The 20937-nt window shown below is 49.6% G+C and overlaps 2 protein-coding genes and 1 long non-coding RNA gene across 4 annotated transcripts; 1 reads left to right on the forward strand and 2 right to left on the reverse strand.

The window, feature by feature from the left end:
* Positions 1–803: 803 nt before the first annotated feature.
* On the reverse strand, positions 804–6919 carry DHH (desert hedgehog signaling molecule). The gene is made up of 3 exons (XM_072654574.1): positions 6301–6919; positions 2501–2762; positions 804–2243 (listed from the first exon to the last, which is right to left on the reverse strand). Exons 1-3 carry the CDS (start codon positions 6610–6612, stop codon positions 1618–1620), a joined length of 1200 nt encoding a protein of 399 aa, XP_072510675.1. The 5' UTR covers positions 6613–6919; the 3' UTR covers positions 804–1617.
* Positions 6920–8333: 1414 nt separating this feature from the next.
* Positions 8334–18940, reverse strand: LMBR1L (limb development membrane protein 1 like). Of its 2 annotated transcripts, XM_072654571.1 has the most exons (17): positions 18530–18940; positions 14996–15080; positions 14029–14062; positions 12941–13080; positions 12639–12742; positions 12318–12444; positions 12075–12143; positions 11844–11908; positions 11419–11491; positions 11173–11256; positions 10959–11035; positions 10637–10714; positions 10331–10404; positions 10038–10128; positions 9884–9950; positions 9173–9334; positions 8334–9011 (listed from the first exon to the last, which is right to left on the reverse strand). In XM_072654571.1, the coding sequence occupies exons 1-17, from the start codon at positions 18599–18601 to the stop codon at positions 8944–8946; spliced, it is 1470 nt and encodes a 489-aa protein (XP_072510672.1). In that variant the 5' UTR covers positions 18602–18940; the 3' UTR covers positions 8334–8943. The 2 variants fall into 2 exon arrangements, with proteins under 2 accessions (XP_072510672.1, XP_072510673.1); XM_072654572.1 differs by lacking the exon at positions 14996–15080 and having other exon boundaries at positions 18530–18934.
* Positions 18941–19047: 107 nt separating this feature from the next.
* On the forward strand, positions 19048–20625 carry LOC140534016 (uncharacterized). The gene is made up of 2 exons (XR_011977143.1): positions 19048–19265; positions 19572–20625. It is a non-coding gene; the product is annotated as an uncharacterized lncRNA (long non-coding RNA).
* The last annotated feature ends 312 nt before the right edge of the window (positions 20626–20937 follow it).

Below are 20937 nucleotides of genomic sequence, written 5' to 3' on the forward strand. Positions count from 1 at the left end.
CAAAATAGAGTGGATTGCCCTCGGCCTCTTCCTCACCAGAGCTAAACTTGGCATTTTCAGACCCAAGCTGGTGTTCAGCCCTTCCTAGGATGCAGGTGTGAATCTTCTGTGCTGAGACCCAAAGACTCAGAGAGGGTCCCAATTGTTTGTACAGTTCATGTTCCATACAGGTCTTCCAGACTTGAGTGGGGACTCACCAAAATGGCAGGCCTCAGCATCCTCCCTTGTATTGCGGGTGAGGGAGGGGAGCTACTTATCAGGGCTTGTGTCGAGATTTTGGGTTTTCAAAGGATGAGAAGTGAGTTGATTTGAGAGAAGGCCTGCATACCCTCATGTACACACACACACACACATACACACACACCACACACACACACACACACACACACACACACACACACACACACACACACCACTGTCCTAATTTCAGCTTGGAGTTACTAGGAGATAAAGGGGAGGGTGACTTTCAAGGAAACATCCAGCTCATCCTGACCTTAATTATTTGAATGACTGGGATAGGAATTCAAGAAGGAGGGTGGTAAGGGGCAGGAGACAAGGAGGTGGGAGACTGGGGGCAGGGAAGGGAAGAGACAGGCAGCCTGAGAGAGCAGAAGATCCCCAGTCCTGGTCTTCCAGTTTGATCCCCATTGCATTTCTTCCTCAGGTGGGCTGGTGATTCCTACAGGAGGTAGGCTACAGGCTTAAATTTGAGCCCTTGATAGTGTGCTGAGACTAGAACTGCCCTGAGTTGGGGAGGGGCAAGGGTTGTGGTAACGGAAACAGGACATTTCAGAACTGACATCTCATACCTGGATTGTTCCATTTATTAGATCACATAGAAAAAAAAAGGACTCTGACAGTATTAGAGCTGATCGTGGCTCTTCCTAGTGCCTGACTGGGGGTGTATGTGTATTCGTCCTTCGTTGCCAAAGACCATGCCATCAGAGAAATAATGACATGACTTGCACTTGACTTTGTATTGAGTGAGGGAGGGCTGTGCAGGTCACCAGCCTCACTCCTCCTCCAGAGTCATCTGAATCCAGTGACCAGATATTCATCAGGATGACTAGAGATGACCCAGGATGAGGCAATTGGGGTTAAGTGACGTGCCCAAGGTCACACAGCTAGAGAGCGTCAAGTGTCTGAGGTGAGATAGAACAGGGACAAGAGTTGGAAGATATTACCATTTATAAATAGAAAAATAAAATTATGGGCCAGATCTGGGGCAAAAAAAGGGGACAAGGTGATTGTAAGCTCCATGAGGGCAGGAACAGTGTAACACATTTATCTTTGCATCTCCCTTCACCTCTAATAAAGTGCCCTGCATATAGTATATGCTTAATAAATGTTTGTTGAATTTGAACAAATTAAACTGAATTTGTAGAGGCCAAGGAGAGAATGGTGGCTAAGCGAAATACTGTTTCCATCAACGCACAACCTCTTTATCCCTCCTTAGGACGCCTTGCCAGACTTCTTTCAACCCTAGCCCCTCACCCAACCCTTCTTCCTTTGTCCTCGTCCTTCTCTCTGTTTCTCCTTCTCAACATTTCATATTCTTTCTGTATCCTCCACGGGTCCAAGTCTCTGCCCCTGCTCAGGCGTTTCCACCCAAAACTCTCAGCCCAGTAGTTCCTCTGCCAGGCGGTAGAGGAGGCGGGAGTACCAGTGCATGCCGATGGACTGGGTGGTCCCACCAGGTAGCAGAGCCCCTAGGGCGTGGAGCAGACGCAAGGGCGCGAAGGCACGATGAGCCCACTGGTGACTCTCCAGGACAGCATAGCAGGAGGCCAGGACATCGTTCACCAGCAGAGTCCCGTGCGCAGTAAGAGGTGCGAACACACCCACAGCCTCCTCCCTCGCCACACGGGCCACTCGCGCAGGTCGAAGCGCGTCCCCGCCTGGGGCAAGTACCGAGTCCCCAGCTCGCAATCGCCGAGCAAACACCGGCTCGAAGTCGGCTGGGGCAGGCGCCGGGCCCCGGGCCGCAAAGACCAGGTGCCAAGGCGTGAGGAGCAGTTTGCGCGGGGGCCTCTCGGTCTCCACTGCTACAAAGGAGGCCCGGCGCTGTAAGTCTCGGTCCAGGAAGAGCAGCACCGGCGTGGGTACCACCCGGCCGGCCGCGTCTGCTGCTAGCACCCAGTCTCCGTGATGCAACTCACGTAATCCCTTCCGTTCTCCGCTCTGCAGACGTACCGTGGCATTTCCTGGGAAGCAGCCACCTGCCCGCACCGCCAGAGAGTTGTCTGCGATGGGAGCAAGGGTGGAAAGCTTAAACAGGGACGATACAACCCTCCTTTCCCACTCACCCCCATATCCACCTCACACTCCATCTCTGCCTTCTTGCCCTCACTCGGGCTAGAAGTGGGACGTTCTCAGTGATTTACAATGATATCCAGCCCCTTGGGCTCATTTTCAGGCAGAAGTGTGTACGGTATAATTTTTTCCCCTAGCAAGTGATGCTTTCAGAATCCGCCCTATTCAGCCCTAGTCTTACTCTTACCAGCTTTGACAGACACGTGGACATGGTTGCGGGACTCATAGTGTACCCAGTCGAAGCCAGCCTCTACTGCCAGGCGTGCCAACAGCCCGTACTTATTGCGGTCGCGGTCCGACGTGGTTATGTCCAATGCCCGACCTTCGTAGTGCAGTGAGTCCTGAGCATGGTGTCCGTCCTCGTCCCAGCCTTCGGTTACCCGCAAGCGCACTCCTGGCCACATGTTCATCACTGCTATTGCCAACGCGTTCACTCGCTCCTTACAGCGCTAGGGTGGAACGAAGGTGTGTTAGGGTTGGAGGAGTGGAATCCTCGTTTTGAATTGGAGTAGGGGAGAGGAGGAAGCGGAGAGAAATGAGGATGAAAACCAGGGGTGTCTCTCCCGCCCCAATCCATTGCCTTTGGACCATTCACCCTTCTTAAATAACCCAGGGGGAAACCAAGGAAGCCCCCTCCTAGAATGGAGGGCTAGGAAGAGAAGAATCATTATTTCACTTCACTTCTGGTTCTCCTTTCCCCTCCAGAAGTGCTGGAACTTCAACTCAGCTTAGGATCTAGATGACCCCCACCCCAAAGCAGTTTGCTCTGTAGAGAATAACGGGGTGTGGTTCCACGGAGGAACCGTAAGGGGAGGCTGGGTCGACTCCCCCAAGAAGAGTCCCTATTTAAGCCATCTGGGCCTCAGCTCAGGCCCAGAACTCCCTCCGCCTGATTCATCTTTTGTTTCTTTGCCTCCCCTGGCACTGGGCACTGTTTCCTTCCTTCCTTCCTTCCTCCTCCTCCTCCTCCAGCCACCCGACTCACCACCACCTCACCCTCCAGCATTAACCCCTTCAGGCACTATAAGGCTGGAGGAGAGGGAGTAGGCGTGAGGAACCTAGGGGGAGCCCAGAGGGGCAGAGACTTCAGGAAAGGTTAGAGTGGCGGGGGCTGCGGAAAGCACAATGGCCATTCTCCGGAATGACTTAACCGGGTGAGAATCCCGGGCCGGGGCAGGGGCCGGGGCAGTGGCGGGAGAAGCGAACTCAGCAGCTCTAGCCACAAAGACTCTTTTCAGCCGCCCCAGCGCCGGGAGAATAAAGGGCAGTGAGCCGCGCCCCCCTCTCCCAGAGGAGTGCCACAGCCCCTTCCCCCAACTCGGCCAATTCTTCGTCTGCCCAGTCGCAGTCAGGGATCTCCAAGCGCACAGAAACCGCACGTCTCACTCCTCCAGGCTACTGCCTAGAAAGATAGGGCGGAAGTACCTGGGAAGGGGTGTCTGGCCAGTCCGGACTGCCCAGGAATGAGGAGAGCCCAGATCTGAGGTGAAAGTTGCAGGTGGGCGGAGAAGGGAGACAAAGCCTCCCAGCTTGGCTCTGGGGGAGTGAGCCTGCGGTTATCGCTCATAGTTACAGTGTAAGAGCAAGAGACCTTGGCCTGGCTCAGAACGCGGAGAAGGGAGGGGTTGGAAAGGGACCCCCTGGAGGAGGCGGAGGGCGGCCAGCCTCCTTTGCTTCCCAGTCCTGCCCACTCACCTTTAGCTTTGGCGGGGGGAAGTGGGGGGGCGGGGTGTGTGTGGAAATACTCCCCTGTTCTCCTACCCCTCACCTCTACACCTCCTACAAGTTCCACACAGTGAAGAGGAGCAAGAAAAGTCGCTGCGCTGCTGTGGCCAATCGGCTAAGAGGAGGCCCTGACCTGCGGGGGCAGGACCGCTGAGAGCTGGGTCCACTTCAATGGAGCCATTTTGCTACCAAGCAATGGGAGGTGAGGGTCTTAAGAACTGCATCATATTCTGCAGGGAGGTTGGGGGGGCGGGCTTTCCTGTTCTCCCCTACAATATACCGTTCCATTTCCATTCTGCCCGGTGCAGGTGTCACTGAGAAATACAATACAGTAGAGTAGGCACAGGACTGAGGAGGGAAGCCCCAATTCCCAGCGTGATGACTGCTAAGGAAGCTTGATGGAGGTGTAGATTTGGGGTGTCCCGAATTTGAATGGGGAAAGAGGATGAATTCTCTCTCTCCCCAGAATAAGAATAGCTAGCACTTATATAGCATTAAAGGTGTCGAAATGAGGTGTCTCATTTGATCTTCGTAACTACCCAGTGAGAGAGTTGTTATTATTGTTCCCATTTTGCAGATGAGTAAACTGAGGCAGACAGAAGTTGTGATTTGGCTGGGTCACACAGCTAATCTGGAGAACTGAGAATTAATTTATCCAAAGGGAATACCTTGCTAATCCCTTTCTACATCTCTTAAATGTTTCATAATGGCAAAAAAAAAAAAAAATCAAAAACCCTGGACTATTCCAATTCACCACAGAGGGCAGAGATAATTCAAGATTCTCAAAACACCAGGGCAGTAAAGTGCAAGCCTCGGTAGGCCCTACCAAATTGAAAAGAGTTTAAGTACATACAGCCTACAACCACCTGAATACTTGTGCTCTCTAAATTTGAAGCACTTTTGCTGTCCATCAGGTGATCATTTTTCCCACACTGGTAAAAACAAAGGATCCTGGAAATGAAAATAGAAATCCAGGGAAGTGTGGATTCTAGTCCTAGCTCTGCTCCTAATGAACTGAGTGATCTTGTACAAGTCACTTTTCTCTGGGCTTCTGTCCCTTAATCTAGAAAACAAGAGAATTTGTTGGCCAGAGTCCTGAGTTTCCTTCCCAACTGTAACATTCCATGATTCTATCTAGACAATTGCTCCAATATTTTTTTTTTTAGTATTTGATTGTGAAAAGTTGTTTTCATCTTTCAGACATCCAGTGCACATCTCCAACTAGCCAGAAGTGGGCTCCTTAATCCAACAGGATTATGAGATTCAGGTGCCCTTGACTCTCACTTTAACTTTCTGAGATGACCACTAGTTAGAGCCCAAGTGGGAAGGAGAAACCCAAGTTCCAGAGATGTTCGATATAGTGGATCCTGACAAGCTGGGGTTTAGATTTAGAAAACTAAGACATGGAAACACAGGGGAGTGTTAGGACAGCTCTCTCAGCATGAATCCTGACCCAAACCTCAGAACTTCTCACTTTGATGTTCTCAAGGTGGGAAAGGATTTTGGGGACAAGGACCTTTCGCAGGAATTTTCTAATACAACCTCAGAAATAGTAATAGGGCACATGAACATGTTACTGGAGGTGTGTGTATGTGTGTGTGTGTGTGTGTGTGTGTGTGTGTGTGTGTGTGTGTGTGTGTGTGTGAAATCTTCTAACGGTGGCTGGGTATCCTGAAATGGGACGGCCCCTAAATGCCCCAGCATGGGTACCTCCACCCTGTGGCTCAGGAATTCCTTTCTCCACCTCCTCAGCCACAGTCCTGAGCAGTCCTGGAAAGAGCCTGGCACACGGGGGTCAGCTATTGAAGCTCTGTCCCTTATTCCTCAGGAGACTCCCTGATCACCCCAGGGCCTTGCTGGCCCCAGGCTCACCTCAGCCCTTCCTGCCTAGCTCGGTGACTGACCCCCGGTCCACGCCTCAGTCATTTCCCGTCTCGCCTGCCGCCATTCCACAACCCCTCCCCCCACCTTCTCCCTTTCACTCTCATTAGTCCTCCCCAGCTGCCCTCCCTCCCGCACCAGCTTATTCCTCTGTGATCCTCCAAGCCTTTCTATTGAGATGTCTCCCTCTAAGATGAGGCTTGCCCTATCTAGGCTGCAACAAATGCAGAGTAAGTCTGATGGTGAGGGAGGTGTCCTAGGTTTCCTGGAAATTCCATCCCAAAACGCCACAGAGAAGGGCGAATGGGCAGCGGGTATGTCTCGCACAGGTAGGGGCAGACACCTGCGGGATAGGGAGAGGGCTGGGAATGACTTTCTTACCTCGGTCATAAGGCGGTCAGCCCCACTGTTCTCCTCATCCTTGAAGATGATGTCAGGATTGTAGTTGGGCACCAGGTCTCGAAAGCGTTCCGACCCCCGGACCACTCTACCCTCGGGCTGCCCGCTGGCACCCAGGGTTCGCTCTGGCACGCTGGGCACAAATTGCTTGTAGAGCAGCGGTATAAGTTGCTTTCTCACATAGCGGCGTCTCCCCACGGGTCCCCGGCCAGGTCCACAGCTCCTGGTGGGCAGTGTTAGTAGAGCCAGGAGTGCCAGGCAGCACACGGGCACCAGGCTCGCCCGCAGCGCCATGGCACCAGCCCACAGGGGAAGGAATATCTGTCCTCACGGGGACTTCTAGTCAGTTGGACATTTCTTTTCCGATAAGTAGCAGGTGATTTATCCAGGGAGCGCAGGGTGTCCTTATGATGTCCTTAGCTGAACAAAACGGTCACGGTACTGAGGCTCTTCCTTCATGCCCCCGGAGTTTGTGACCCGTCACTATAACATAAAACTCTAGAAATGGGGCAATGGGTACCAACCTAGTACCCGGCTCTACTTACTACCCAGGACAGTGTTGCCGAACTCCGCCTTAAAGTGGCTATACGCCCCACCCACTGTCCCCTGCCCCACCCCCCGGGTGGGCCCAACCCGCCCCCAATGGCTCAAGCTTCAGACCCAACGCCCCTCTTCCCCTCCCACCCAGTTTCCATGCAGACGGCTTTCGGTCAGTGCCTGGAGTCGGTACCCGGCGGTGGGGGTGGGAAGGTCTGGGGACGTATCTAGGCAGAAATGGCAGCTGCTTTGCCCCACTGCTGTCCCAGTTCCTCTACAGGACTGGGTCTCCCTCAAGGTCTGATGAAAGGCTAGGGTTATGCCCTTACTGTTATTACCCCACATTGTGCAGACCCCCCCCTCCCAACCTCCCAAGTGCCAGTTTTAGATTGCAGTGCTCTCTGGAGGGTTCGAACATCTGACCTGAGGATGCCAAACCCCCAAATTCTAAAGGTTTCCCGCCCCACCAGATATCGTTGCTCTCATTCCCTCACATTCCACAGTTAATTGGCAGCTAGGTGGCGCATTGGATAGTGACTGATTTGGAGTCAGGAAGACCGGAGTTCGAATCCTGTCTTACTTGCTCGGGAACCCTGGGCAAGTTTCTCAACCTCCTGGCCTGTTTCAATATCAGTAAAATGGCACTTACCTGTCTTGAAGATCACACAAAATAACATGGAAATGCTTTTGCAAATCTCAAAGGGCTATTATAAATGCTACTCTATACTATAGACTGATATCCAACTTTTCCAGTCCTTGCCTTGGAGTGGATAGAACTTAGCTTGGTGCTGAGCAAACTTGACCCAGTGTCCACCACCCCTTTACTCCTACCCGTCAAACCAAGAGAGATGACCTCCCACACATGATTCTGAGGCTAAGACCTCAGATTTCATTCTGGGAAGAAAAAGCTCCAAAGGACAGAAATAGCACATATACAGGGCACTTTAACACCTTCTGCTTTACTGTCACTGGGTAAGGGGCCCTTTTGCCAAACCCTTCCTCTCAAAGAAAAATTTCTGTCTCAGATCTAAATTGGGAAATGAAGCTTAGGCAGTAAAAAGTAGTGGTTAGGTGAAGGATCTTTTCCCCAGCCTAAGGGCTGAAGATTCAGAGATCAGGGGATGGTACAGTTAGTTCTGTGTCTGGTTGAAAGGTATGGGAAGGGGGGAGGGCAGCAGGGAGGGTGTAGTGGTTTAACCTAAATTGAAAATAAAATGTATCTGATTTGAGGCAGGGAGGATTTCTGAGCCGACCTTCCTTGCCGTTTCCAACCTGCCCATTCCAAACCCTCAGACAACCATGAGTCAGTGGTAATGTTTCTCCCCACACCCTTCAATGTAAAACATTTGGTGGAAGATAAATTCCTTGAGGATAGAGATGGCTCCACTTTTATATTAGTGTGCCCAGTCCACTGTTGCTGTTTAGCAAATGTTTGTGAATTATACTCACCTCATTAAAAACCAAAGCAAAACATTGAGAACAGTAAGAACTCATGAGAACAACTTTATTTGGGGGAGGAAAGAATTGGGGGAGAGAAAGAAGAGGACAGAGAAGGATCTTTATCCAGGGAGGGAACAAACTTTCCTGACCTCATACCCTTCCAGGACCCAGTTAGCTGAGGCACCAGAAACCCTAGGGAGGGCAGCACAACAGAGGGCTAGGGCCAAGGCTTCCCTAGGAAATGGTCTGTCTCCCCCTTCTTTTCCCACTTCCTAATTCCTCCCTCCCCTATTGCACATCAGATCATGTAAACAAGGCCAGGGGCAGTGCCCAGAACTATAATGAGGCAGATTGATATGTAAACGGAGATGAGGCTAGGAGCTGGCTGCGGGTACCCAGCCTTCTAGCCAGAGGCCCATATTTTTCTGAAAAGGGTTGGTAAAAAGGGGTGAGGGGGAGCGAAAAGAAATGGGCCGCAAACGTTGGCTCAGATTATACAGCAGTGTAAAGGTCTTTAGCTAACCTCCAACTCTTCCCCACACACAAAAAAATTCCAGGTCTCAAAGAGCACCCAGTCCCCCCAGGACTCTGCTCCAAGCCTGGCAGTATTCAGTCTTCTCCTTTCCACTGGATGCTCTAAGATCAAGGTCACTGGAGCTGAGTCTTGCTGTGGTGACGTGGAAATCCAGAGACAGGTAGTGGTAGTCTATCAAGGCCTGGCGAAAAGGAGAGACAGCCGGAGTTAAGGCTCTCTGGGTAATAAAGTCACTCAGTAAGATTCTTGGGTTCATGTAGATATTCTACAGCCCTATCAATCATGAATCCCTCTATTCCACCTCAGGAACCTATCACCTTCCTTATCCCAATCCCCCCTCACCAAAGGCCCGGATGAGCTCAGCCCGAACTGCTCCAGTGACAGTCTTGACCAGGCAAAGGGTGGTAAGGCCAGCAAAGGCTGCATTATACAGGAATACAATATAGAAATTTCCTAGCCAATTGAAACGCCCAAAGTCACCCAGCAAGTCAAAGCAGGTAAGCCCTGTGAACAGAGAAGAGAAAACTAAATAGTTTAAAAAGGAACCAATTCTTAACACCCCCTCAGATTAGAAGTGGTTCTTTAAACCCCTAAATCAACTGAGAAACTGGCTCTCTGCTACCCTCATGTGGTCACATCTTAGCACTGCAATCACTAGTACTGCAGATGCCTCCCCTCCCATCCCCAAACAAGTCATTTCTATCTCTCATTTTCCACAGACCATTAAGAGATGAGCAGTCTGAAAATGTTAGTCAAGGAAGGATACAAAGTCGGAAGGAATGGAGTGAATATTACCAAACCAATAATTCCCCAAATATGGAAGAGGGCAAGGACAAAATATTCAGTTTTGGGCATAAGTTCCTGCTGCAGTGACCAGTCAGCCTTATCCTACCAACCCTTCCTTTATCCCCATAATGGAACCCATCCTCACCTCTTACTTCACTCCAAATACTTAGTCCAGAAGTACCTTGGCCTAGCACTAAATAACTCTCCTAGGCTTCTCCTATTCCCAAGGAGAATTCCCATCTCCTTCACAAAGCCAATAGTACTCACCTAGTGTACGAGAGAAAATAGGTAGGGCTGAGCTCAGTACCAGGAGACAGACGCAGTTCCCAATAATCTAAAGATGGGGAAAGGGAAGGAGGACATAAGATAGAAAAAGTCCTCTTGACCCTAGTAAAATCCTAGCTCCTCCTCCCCCCAATACCTGGGTCATGGCTGTATTTTGCCATTTAGGTTGAAGGCCTCGGAACAATGGAGAGCTGTAGAAGCCCACAACAGAGGACAGCATCAGGTAACTGCTGATGACTTAAGGAAGAACTGGCGTTGAAATGGTTAAATTTTTTCATCATCCCCTCTACCATTATTTGTCCCTCTCTTTTCTTGGGTAGGAATACAACCTGCCACCACTACCTCCACCCCCACCCTAATCCAGCTCTGCACAGGAGACAGGGCTGAGAGGTAGAAAAGACCAGAGATAAACTTTCTTCAGAAGGATACAGGATGAGGATAACTTGGATAATAGCACCAAAGGAGCCCAACTTGGAGAATGATACCTGGCCCAAGGAGGTATCCTGGATAGAGAAAGAGGTGATGTCATCACCTGTGACTCTCCTCCTCTCCTTAGGGATCGGCTTCATCTCTATCCCCCTGTGGTCATGGACTTTTCAATGCCCTCTCCCAACCTACTGCCCACTGCCCAGCCTTTGGCAAACAAAGGATGTCTGTCAATGAGAAACTAGTCTTAAACAAAACCAAACGAGGAACCATAAGCCCTATTTCAAGGGTCAAGGCAAGAACTGGTACCTGCATGCCACGGGGCATGGCTGCCTCATCAATGAGCAACTCCAGGATGTGAACGGTAACAATGAGCACAGAGAGGCCCTGGTTGAAGAAGGAAGGGGAAGAGGAAAAGATTGGAAACTAGTCCTATCAGCTCCTATTTTGGTTCCAGTAGAGATATAACACCCCCGCCCCAGCAGCTCCCTCCCAGAATCTCTTTCCCCATTTTGAAACTATGGAACATCTCTTTTCCCTCTCATATGCCCCACCCTAGCCTGCCCCGGGCATGGTGTCACAAAGGCATTCACTAGTGGACTTACTTCCACCCACTGACCCCCATACCCACCGTCAGCACTAGCAGACATAGCATGGCCAGTGGGTAACCCAGGTTTCGCTGCCAAGCAGAGGCTTTCTGTCGTTTCTCTGAGCAAGGACAGGGAGGCACAATCAATAAGGGTCAGGTCAAAATGGAAGGGAAGCTCCCAAACAGGCTGCCTTCCTCCTCCTCCCCTTCCATTCAAGGCCACCTCCCCACCTTGCCCACAGCAATCGTTCCATACCCAGCATGAGCCTCTGTGTCTGCAGGGTCATGACCTGTCTGTGCAGTAGCTTCATGTCCAGGGGCAGCCAACATGAAGTGGGGTCTAAGGCAGAGAAGAACAGGGCTGAGGGGTGGTCTGTGACTCTGTCCTAACTGGTCCCCTTCCCCCTCACCTCCAAGTTACCAACCAGCCCTTCCTGTTCTACCTCCTCTCCCACAAACTATCCCAGAGCCTGAGCTCTCCTGAGGGGAGAATGCCACTCACTACACATCCTTCTGGTTAGAGCTGCCTCCTCAAAGGCTGAGCAATGCAGCTGTTCTTCTAGGTCCTCCAGCAGCTAGGCAGTGAAAAGAGGTGTAGGGATGTTTAGTGGCTTCACAGTCTTGGAGTTCTGACCTACCCTGGAACACTCCCTGCCCTGCCCACCCCCACCCAAGAGACCAACAAGTTGAAAAGCAAACAGTTCAGTGAAAGTAGTAACATGAAGACCTGAAATCAATGGGAAGGTATGATATTGACCCTTCCCTGTTGGCAGATTTTAGGCAAGGAGGATTACAGGACTCCTAAAATGAAGGTAGAGAGGGAAACCAAGAAAACCAAGAAAAGGAAACAAAACTCCATCTATTTCTGCACTTCTGTCTGCCTGAGGATCTCCCTGCAAGGTAGAAGGCAGAGGGGACACTACATACCCTGGGCTTGACCAGCAATTTCCCAGTGACAGAGAACATTTGGGCCAGGCCCAGTGGTGTACACACTGCAAAGCAGAAGTCCATATTTAGTTTACCTCTTCCCCTGCCCTTCTCTTCTATAGACCTAGGAGCTGCAGCCCAGGTTTCTTACTCACTCTCCCAACCTCCACCCTAGTCCCATGCTCCTTCGTTCCAGCAAAAATTCCACACAAACCATGATCAGGAACTCACCCAAAAGGAACAAGACGCCAAGAAAAGAGATGCAAGAATAGAGGTAGGGAAGGTAGTACTCCCAGAGATCTGTGGGCAGAGAGGCGAAGACAGAAAAAAGTCACAGGATTTCTTCATTCTCCTTTCCACTCCCTGCCTTCTCACCCCCACCACCAGACGACCTCTCAAGATGCAGAGTCCTCCCAGTGAGTTCCTTCCCAGCAGAATACCAATGCGGGTGTGGGGCCATCTGGAATCACTCACCGTACAAAGACTCCCGGCTGGTCGTGCTGTTGTCCACAATGGCAGAGGCCACCCAAACCATGCCTAGCACCAGCAGTGATAAGAGCAGCAGCATCACCACTGTCTCATATACCCTGCCCAGGACCCCCTTTAGGATGGGAATGAGTGGGGGGACATCATTAGTAGATGATTAGGGAGATGATGGAATCAGGGAAGGTTGGAGTCGGTGGCATATAGGGAGGAGATAGTGGAGTGGGGAGGGGTATTTAGAACCAGGCTTAGGGACTGGAACGAAGGTACACCCAGAAAGATGACTCCCTTCCCCCTCTCCCATCTGCTCACCTTCCTGGAGCCGGCGAAGCCTTCTGACTCAGTGAAAAAGTAGGCAACGGGCATGAGGAAGACAAGGGACAGATTAGAGAAGAGAAAGACAAGGTTCCAGAGTCCTAGGGCAGAATGGAAGACAAAGACTGGATTAAAATAGGAGAGGTGGGAGACAGAAGAAAACAGGAAGCTGGAATGACTGGTCACGGGCCTTCAGCTTGAAAGAACTTCATTTTTGCCCTATTCCCAATCCCTGGGGACAAGGCCTAGCACAAAGCCCACCTGAAAGGTCAGCTCCCCACTGGGGGAGAGGTCCTTACCGTGGATGAGAGAGCCATTGAGCCACTGGATATAGTAGTTTCGGGGAAGGGAAAGCAGCACTTCATTGCTGAGGATGGAAAAGGGCAGGAGCAAGACTGCAGCCAGTGCCACCGCCAAGGTAAAGGTGCAGAGCTCAAGCCTACCAACACATGGAATTGGAATCTGGGTCAGTCCCAGAGACCACTTCAGGGTCCCTTTTAAAGCTATTCCGTTTTCCCTGCAAGATGAGCTATCCTACCTTGGGGAAGTGAGAAAGTGCTGGGGGAGGTTCTAGCCAAGGTCTCTCCCCCTCATAACGTCTACTTCTAGGACCATGGATTCTTAACTTGGGGGTCAGTATGACAGATACACAACTTTAGAAGGGAACAAAATTACACCTTTATTTTCCCCATTTAGCATTTTCTTCAATTACTTAACATTTTGAGAAGAGGTACATAAATTTCACCAGACTACCAAAGAAATCTATGACACACACATACACAAGGTTAAAAACACCTGTCCTAGATGAATAGGAAGTTAGCATACCACAATGACAATTACCTTAAAAACTCCTAGCCTCATCAGCTGCCAGCTGCTTTCCTAAGAATGCAGGGTCCTTGGGCACATGCTGTCTCAGGCAGGAGACAATCCCCAGGCCAGTTTATTTTCCCCTCCTAGTTAAATATCTGAATATTCTCTGCCATGTCTCTCTCTTCCCAGGGGACCACAACGTCTCTCCATCCCAAACAAAGGCTTAGTTCTACCACTCTTAAGTCCTGAGGAGCTCCCAGACTCTGGGCACAGAGAAGAGGAGCTAAGCCATCTCCATTTCCAGTGACTCAGGCCACCAGGAAGACTGGAACAACAACTTTTCTAAGCCTCTCCAGGGTGCATCAAGGCAGGAAATAGGCTGGGAATGGTGAATTTGTGAAAAAAGAATACATTCTTCCCCCCCCCCCCCCCCCAAATCACCTACCACTCCAACTAGAGAGCTAGCTAACATCCCTGCTCCAAGGCATAGATCTGGGCATGCCATCCCCAGGGCATGGGTCTCTCTAGCCAAGCAGGCCCTTGGTGTTGGGACAGCAAGATTAGCAGCGACACTTACGCAATCTTGTTGACCGTGGCGTCCTCATCATCAACTGTCAGAATCAGATAGAGAAACGGAAGGAAAGACAGACATCAGCTAGTGATTCCGGTAGGGCTGTTGTAGTATCACTTAGTTTACAGGGATGACGAAAGAGTGCAAATACACCGTGACAAGGGACTGAGTGTGCCTAGGGTTCTGGTCCCAGGAAGCAAAGGGAACATTGGTATTGTCTAATGTTGCACTCTTCCTTCCTCCTCCACTTTCCTCACCACAATTTGCTACTCCCTTCCTAGAAATATTACTGTCATGGGTTCCTCTTTGGACACCAAGTGGTGAGTGAAGCCAGTTATGTCACAGGTTGGGTTCACTGAAGAGGGCTAAGAAAGAATGGGGCAGTAGATTCTGTAATTTCTTAGTCACCTGGGGGGCTTTAAGGGCTGGCTACCTCCCGGAGATAGGGGACACAATGATTTGGCTGTTGTATCTGTGAAGTCACCCTGGGGTGGACATAGACCTGGCTAAAAAAGAAAACTGGATATGCTAGGGCTGGGGGAAATGGCTAGGTAGCCAAGGCTGGTCATTTCATGATGGATGTAGTTCTAACAGTGCCTGTAGGTACCTAGTCCCAACCCTACTATCAAAAGATAACAGAGTGGCTCCTCTACTCTCCTTCCTCCCCAAAGCACATGTTACAGAGGACTTGCCCCATTAACCCTACAGGCTGATCAGCTCCCGGAATACTCTTCAGTGAGTAGAAAGATGAAGAGAGAACTGGTGGAGTTCTTGGCACAGGGTCTATCTAGGCAGCTCAGGGAGAGAGAAGGAATTTGTGCCCACAGGAAGGGAGAAGTCAATGGAACAGATATTTCACCACAACTTAGCCCTCTCCCTTCCCAGGGGAGCATACTTGCACCCCTTTCCCCTGAGGCTTTCTGCATAGCCACCAGGACAGTTGGACAGGCCAACAGAAGGTGCTCACCCATACCTGTGGTAAAATCAGCTGGCTTCTTGAATCGGGTCAGAGTGACATGGCAGAGGATATAAAGCGTTGCAAACAGCAGTGTGAAGATCTGAAGGGGAGGGGAAGATCATAGGAATGGTGGCTCTAGTGCTGGAAGGGGCCTCTGAGACCATCCAGCCCAACCCTCTCAGTTTGGAGATGGAGAAACTGAGGCCTTGACAGGTGAAGGGACTTGCACAAGGTCACACAGGTAGTAAGCACAGGAGGTGGAATTTTAACTCAGAGCCTCTGACTCCAGGGTTTGCGATCTTTCCATTATACCAGGCGTCTCTTTTGGGTTTGGATTTATAATCTTAACCCCCAAATCATTCCCTACCCACATCGCTCTAATGAAATCCTCTCTCCCTTCTAATTCCAAAGTACATCTTTTCCCCATGTCTACTGCCAGTGCCAAACCTCTCAGATTTCCTGGGCAGCAAGAGGACTCTAACTTAGCTCTTTTCTCTGCAACAAGATGGGTGGGATGATACACTCATATATATGCTCTGAGAGACATGGAATCTAAAATAGTCAGGTGGACAAGAGTGTGGAGCCCTTTCCATTATTAGAGACCCTTATAAACAGGCCACTAGAGTAACGCCCTGCGAAGATTAAAAAAAAAAAAATCAGGGCTGCTCTATCCTTTCCAGCTCTAAATTCAATGATCCTGATGTCTCATCCCATGGATACTCCAATTCCGCATCAATTCTGACGTTCACCCGCATACTCCAGGGCCAGATGGAGCTCCTGGGGAGTTACCTAACACCGATGTAGACACCTTAGGAGCTACTGTGGCAGATAAATAGTGGACTTGGAGCTTCTGTGATGAAGAATGATCTAGGGTCTCAATCTCAGGCAGAGAGACTCATTTCCAGGGCTCATAAGCCACGACCCCACACCCACCTTTATGTGGATAGAAGTCCAGAGGCTGAGCAGAGGAAGAAGGTTTAGGTTTTCTATGCCACCTACTACTCAAGTGGAAAAAGGGGCTTTTAGTATCCTTTCTTCTGTTCCCAACACTGACAGCTATTGCTTTCAGGTATTCTTCAAACAAGGGGAGTCAGCTAATCTCTAAGATCCCTTCTACCTTTAATCACTAAATTTCTAGCTTTCATATTTTTAATCTAAGAACAAAGGAGCAGCACCAGCCACTGTCCCCCTGTTAAATAAACTTCAGATACAGAATTTTAAGAGCTAAAGGGGATTTTAAAGATCACCCAGGCTCAAGTGCTCATTTTACCAGAAAGGACACTGAGGCCCAGAGAATGGAAATAAATGGAGTATGAGAAGTATAGCAACATAGTGTACGGAAGACCAGGATTTCTCTGAGTCCAAGCTTTGCCCTGTCACCAAATTACTTCATCTCTGAATCTCAGTTTGCTCATCTATAAAATAGGGAAATGACTGTACTGCCTACCTCACAAGGTTATCATGAGAGGAACTGTTTGTAAACATTAAAGCATTTGAGTAATTACCAATTATAATAACTCAGGTCTCCTGACTCCTAGGCACAAGACTGTCTTCACTACATATTAGACATTCTATGGGAACCATAGGTCAGACTCTAATAGGGTCAAGTTCTGGCCATGCTGGGAACACATGCTGTCCTTTCTCTACCAGAGATGACCAGGAAAAAAACCAACCTCTTAAGGATGAACTCAGGTGAGGTCCAGAGGGGCAGGACAGGTTGGAAGAAGTGGGGGTTCTTAACCAGGAATGTCTAAACTGGTTTCATTTAAAAATTGTTTTTCATTGTATTTTGGTGTAATTGGTTTCTTTACATTCCTATGTATTTTATTTTATGCATTTAAAAAGTCATCCTGAGAAGTCTTTAGGCTTCACCAAAGAACTCCCTGGCACAAGAAAAGTTAATAATCCTTGTTCTTGAGGTTGGTAAAAAGGGCAGAGGGAAGACTATGGTACATCAAAGGGCCAAAACAGCAGGCACTCTAGGCTGAGAACATCTCTAAAGGTAAAGAGTCACCTCCAAAGGTAAAGTAGCAACCTTCTAGAAGTTCTGCAGTTTTACAGTTCAAGCCTCAATCTCCTAGCTTGCATCATACCCAAGAAGGTAGGAGAGCTCAAAAGGTCAGGGTGGAGTTCCACGTAGTTCTTGTTGAGCTGGGACTAAGCTGCTTGCAAAGAAGCCTTTCACCCCACAGGTGAAACAACTAGGCAGACTTCTTCCTGCCATGGGCTACTACAGAGAACTAAAGTGGAGGGGACGGGGGACATCCAAGAACCTTTACTCTTTCAGTTCAGCTAAAAACAGGAATGGTAATAATAGCTCACATTTATATAGCACTCAACAATTTACCAAGTGCTTTCCTCCCAACAGTCTTATAAGGTTTAGACAATATAAGCTGTATTTATTCCCTCCTTTTACTGAGGAAAGTGAGGCTCAGAAACTTGCCAACAGTCACATATCTAAAACTGAAACACCTATCCATTCAAGCTGGTTCCCTGGAGAGAGAAAACTCCAGGTCACGATATCCAACTATTCTCCTGATCTTTCCTCACCAATTTCTGGTTCTCAGTGGCATGTCCCTAGTAAGCTCACCCCTTCTCTGATTCTGAGGTTACAGAGGAATAAGAGGGAGGGACCGCAGCAGGAAGTTAAAAATAAACCACCAAAGGGGGTAGCCCTCTACCTTCTCCTCCCCTAACTTTTACTCTTCCCTTTCCTCTTCCATCCATACGAAATGAAGTTTAAAACACTGCAGGTAGCAAAAGAAGGAGAAAAAAGATGGGGGAAGGAGGGCGCTGGGAGTGCCAAGAAATCCTGGAGTTCAAGATTTGAAGCCCTGAAGCCCTGGACCTCCTGAAGGGTCCAGAGAGTTCCGACAATACCAACCAGAGAACTCTATTATTGAGTATGTATTACCTTGTTGCTCTAGAGACACCTGCATAGCATGCAGGAAGCAATAAGCAAGCTGGGGAAGAGAGGGAAATGGAAAATGCCTCTATCCCAACGGGAAAACATAGTCCGGAAGCCCAGAATTCATTTCTGGAGAAATTTATGTTGGGGCTGGGGGTGACGAAGTGGCTTTAGGGTCTCCACCCCCATAGCAACGAGGCTTGACCCAGTGCAACCGCAGTGGAGACTCAGCGCCAAAGCAGACCCTCTCTCTTCCCGGGTTGGGAGGGAGGTGGGGGGCAACCTCACCCACCTTACAACAAACAAGGCACCCTTCTTCTTCCGAGTGCGGAAGCCTTGCTTCTCTCTACGCCCCCGCCCCCATCTTCCCTCCAGACAGGCTAGCCTAAGGGCTTCTTCTGCTTAGGATAACTAGGGTCGGATGCTTCCCCCAATCCAACCCTCCCAGGCACTCGCAAGGTGCACAGCAAACAGAATCGTCCCCGGAGAAGGGGGTGGGAGGGCTTTCTTTCCAAGGAGTCCTGAAACTGACGAGTCCTCCACTCCTCCTCCCCGCCCCTCCCTCTCCCCGCGGCTGCCCAGATGCCGCGGCGCCGGCCTCGGGCCCCACGCGGACTCCTGCTCCCGCGTCCCGCACTCACTAGGCACTCCCGGACTCGTTCGTGGAACAGCTGCTCCCGCACCAACAGCACCTCGTAGTCAGCCGCTTCCATGCTCTGATCAGCATGGCTGGGAGCGGGCTTTCTCCGGGGTCCGGAGAGGACGAGCGGGGGAAAAAAATCCACCGCCGCCGAGCAGCTGGAGCCAACTCCGGATCCCCGCCGCGGCTTCGACCCGGCTAGCTAGCGATCTCAAGTCCCAGAGTCGCCCGCCCCTCTCCGTCCCTCCCTACCCCGCCCCCGGAGCCCCACCCTTAAAGGAATAGAGCCGTCGTTACGCCGCTAACCAGGACGCGGCCCTGTGATCGCGCCGGGCCCTTTAAGGTGGACCCGCCGCCACGTTCGGAACGAAGAGCGTGTCCGCCGTAGGCTTCCCTACAAAATAAAGGAAGCGGCGTTCCGAGTTCCATTTTAAAGCTACGGCATGACGACACAAGGGGTGGGCGGGATCCTGGCCGAATAGGCATTTGTCATTGGTGCTCATGAGCCATGGAAGTTGTTTTTCCACCATAAGACGTGCAGCGATAGGCTGGCCTCGTGGAAGGAGGCGGGATGTTTCTGTGCCACAGCTAGGCGGGGCTATGGGCTGTGTTTGTCTCTGTAATCCTGAAAGAGTCGTCCAAATGGTGAGAAACCCGCCTGATGGACTTGGAGTGGACAGCCCCCTGTCTCCAGAGCCTCCAAGGGCTTAAAGCAAAGCCTGGGAGTTATCAGTTTGGTAAACATTTATTTGCACCTACTAAGTAAGAACAAAAAAGACAGTCCCTGTTCTCGAGGAGCTTCCGGTCTACCAGAGGTTGGAGGGGCTGGAGTGGGGACCCTAGCAATTGTTTCCAACGAGACGGTTCATCAGGATTCCAGGACCACCCTGAGAACCTGGAGGTTCCTGAAAGGAGAGGAAATCCACATTTAAATGCACGATGGAGGACATTTCCCCAGCAGCTAAGGTCCCCAGCATTATTTTCTTGGGGTGTGTTTATTATTCCCATTTCCCCGAGCTTTTTCTCATTCCTTTCCTACACAGTCAACCACATCTTCTCAATGCCCAGCAGAACTCTTTGAGGGAATACAGAAGAACTATGCACATTCACTTGGGACCTCCCACCGCGCTGGACAAGCCTATTATTCATCATTCATGTCCGATTGACTCCGGGTGACATTCACCACAGCACAGCTGCTGTTCCAACCATCTTTCTCCTTAAGACTCCAATCCCCACATCCAGGGAAAGAACTATGGGATTGAATCGAAGAATGAAGCAGACTCTTTTCTCTTGTGTTTTGTTGGGTTTTGGTTTTTCTCATGGTTTTTTCCATTCATTTTAATACTTTCATGCAATATGACTAAGGTGAGAATTAAAAAAAAGAAAAGACACCAATCCCCTCCCCCTCATTTTCTCAACAGGTGATTTCACTCCCTTCTTTGCCCCGAGAAGATTAAGGACTTGGAAGATGTTGAGTCTCCTGATCTTTTTGCCTGGAGTATTGGAATAGACTGTAACAGACCTCCCCACTTCTAGTCTTTCTCTTCTCCAGTGCATCTCTACTTTAAGAAATTATATTTTTCGATATAACTGCCAAAATAGTCTTCCTAAGTACAGGTCTGACAGTCAGTGGCTCTGTATTGCCTCTAGGATAAAATACAAACTTCTCAGCCTATTGGTTTTAAAGCCTTTCACAATCTATCTGTAATTTACTTGCCTCCCCTGGAATAAAGGCCCTCACCTCCACCCCCAAGTGAAAAAAAGAAAAGAAAAAAACAAGACCTTTGTAAGACATAAGGGTGGGAATTTCCGGCCAAAAAAGGTTGCCTGAAATGGAATCAGGTTGTTCAGATTCCTAGCACATTCTCCAGCAAAAACTTGAAATTCCCCATTTTGGGGATTCAGCCTAACAATAGCTGAGCAGTAATCTGAAAGATGCCACATTTGCATATAAACTTTGTAGGACCAATGCTGTTGTAGAAAACTCATCGTCTGAAACTGTTCTCCCAAAGGAAGGAGAAGATATTGAGGAGGGCAAATATTTCTACATTTGTTCTTGGTATATCTTTAAAGTAAATATATTTTTGCAAAAGCTAATTGATATTAGTTGGTTAAATAGAACTGGGTACTAATTACAGAAGCTATTGTAGGAGGCTTGAACCAATGACATTGAACTAATGACATTAGTTGGTTAAATAGAACTGGGTACTAATTACAGAAGCTATTGTAGGAGGCTTGAGCCAATGACATTAAAGGGACCTGACTCCTCAGTCCTTCAGAGGTACCCCTAGTACCCTGAGGAGGAAGAAATATCAGTCTGACCCTGGGATTGTGAGCCCAGAGAGTACTCGTTACACCTTTATGTGTTGTCTTTCCATTAGAATATAAACTCCTGGAAGATAGGGATGG

The sequence above is a fragment of the Notamacropus eugenii genome, chromosome 3, assembly GCF_028372415.1.
Source record: "Notamacropus eugenii isolate mMacEug1 chromosome 3, mMacEug1.pri_v2, whole genome shotgun sequence".
NCBI lineage: Eukaryota > Metazoa > Chordata > Mammalia > Diprotodontia > Macropodidae > Notamacropus > Notamacropus eugenii.

Bases quoted from the DNA above. Each gene is read 5' to 3' on its own strand.
- LMBR1L (XM_072654571.1), bottom strand. From the start codon at position 18,601: ATGGAAGCGGCTGACTACGAGGTGCTGTTGGTGCGGGAGCAGCTGTTC. The intron at 15,081-18,529 runs GTGAGTGCGGGA...CCTCCCCTTCAG, and splicing joins AACGAGTCCGGGAGTGCCTA to ATCTTCACACTGCTGTTTGC. The intron at 12,445-12,638 runs GTGAGCAGATGG...CCCATCCTAAAG, and splicing joins GCTTCGCCGGCTCCAGGAAG to GGGGTCCTGGGCAGGGTATA.
- DHH (XM_072654574.1), bottom strand. From the start codon at position 6,612: ATGGCGCTGCGGGCGAGCCTGGTGCCCGTGTGCTGCCTGGCACTCCTG. The intron at 2,763-6,300 runs GTAAGAAAGTCA...GTTCCACCCTAG, and splicing joins CTGACCGCCTTATGACCGAG to CGCTGTAAGGAGCGAGTGAA. The intron at 2,244-2,500 runs GTAAGAGTAAGA...CTCCCATCGCAG, and splicing joins CCACGTGTCTGTCAAAGCTG to ACAACTCTCTGGCGGTGCGG.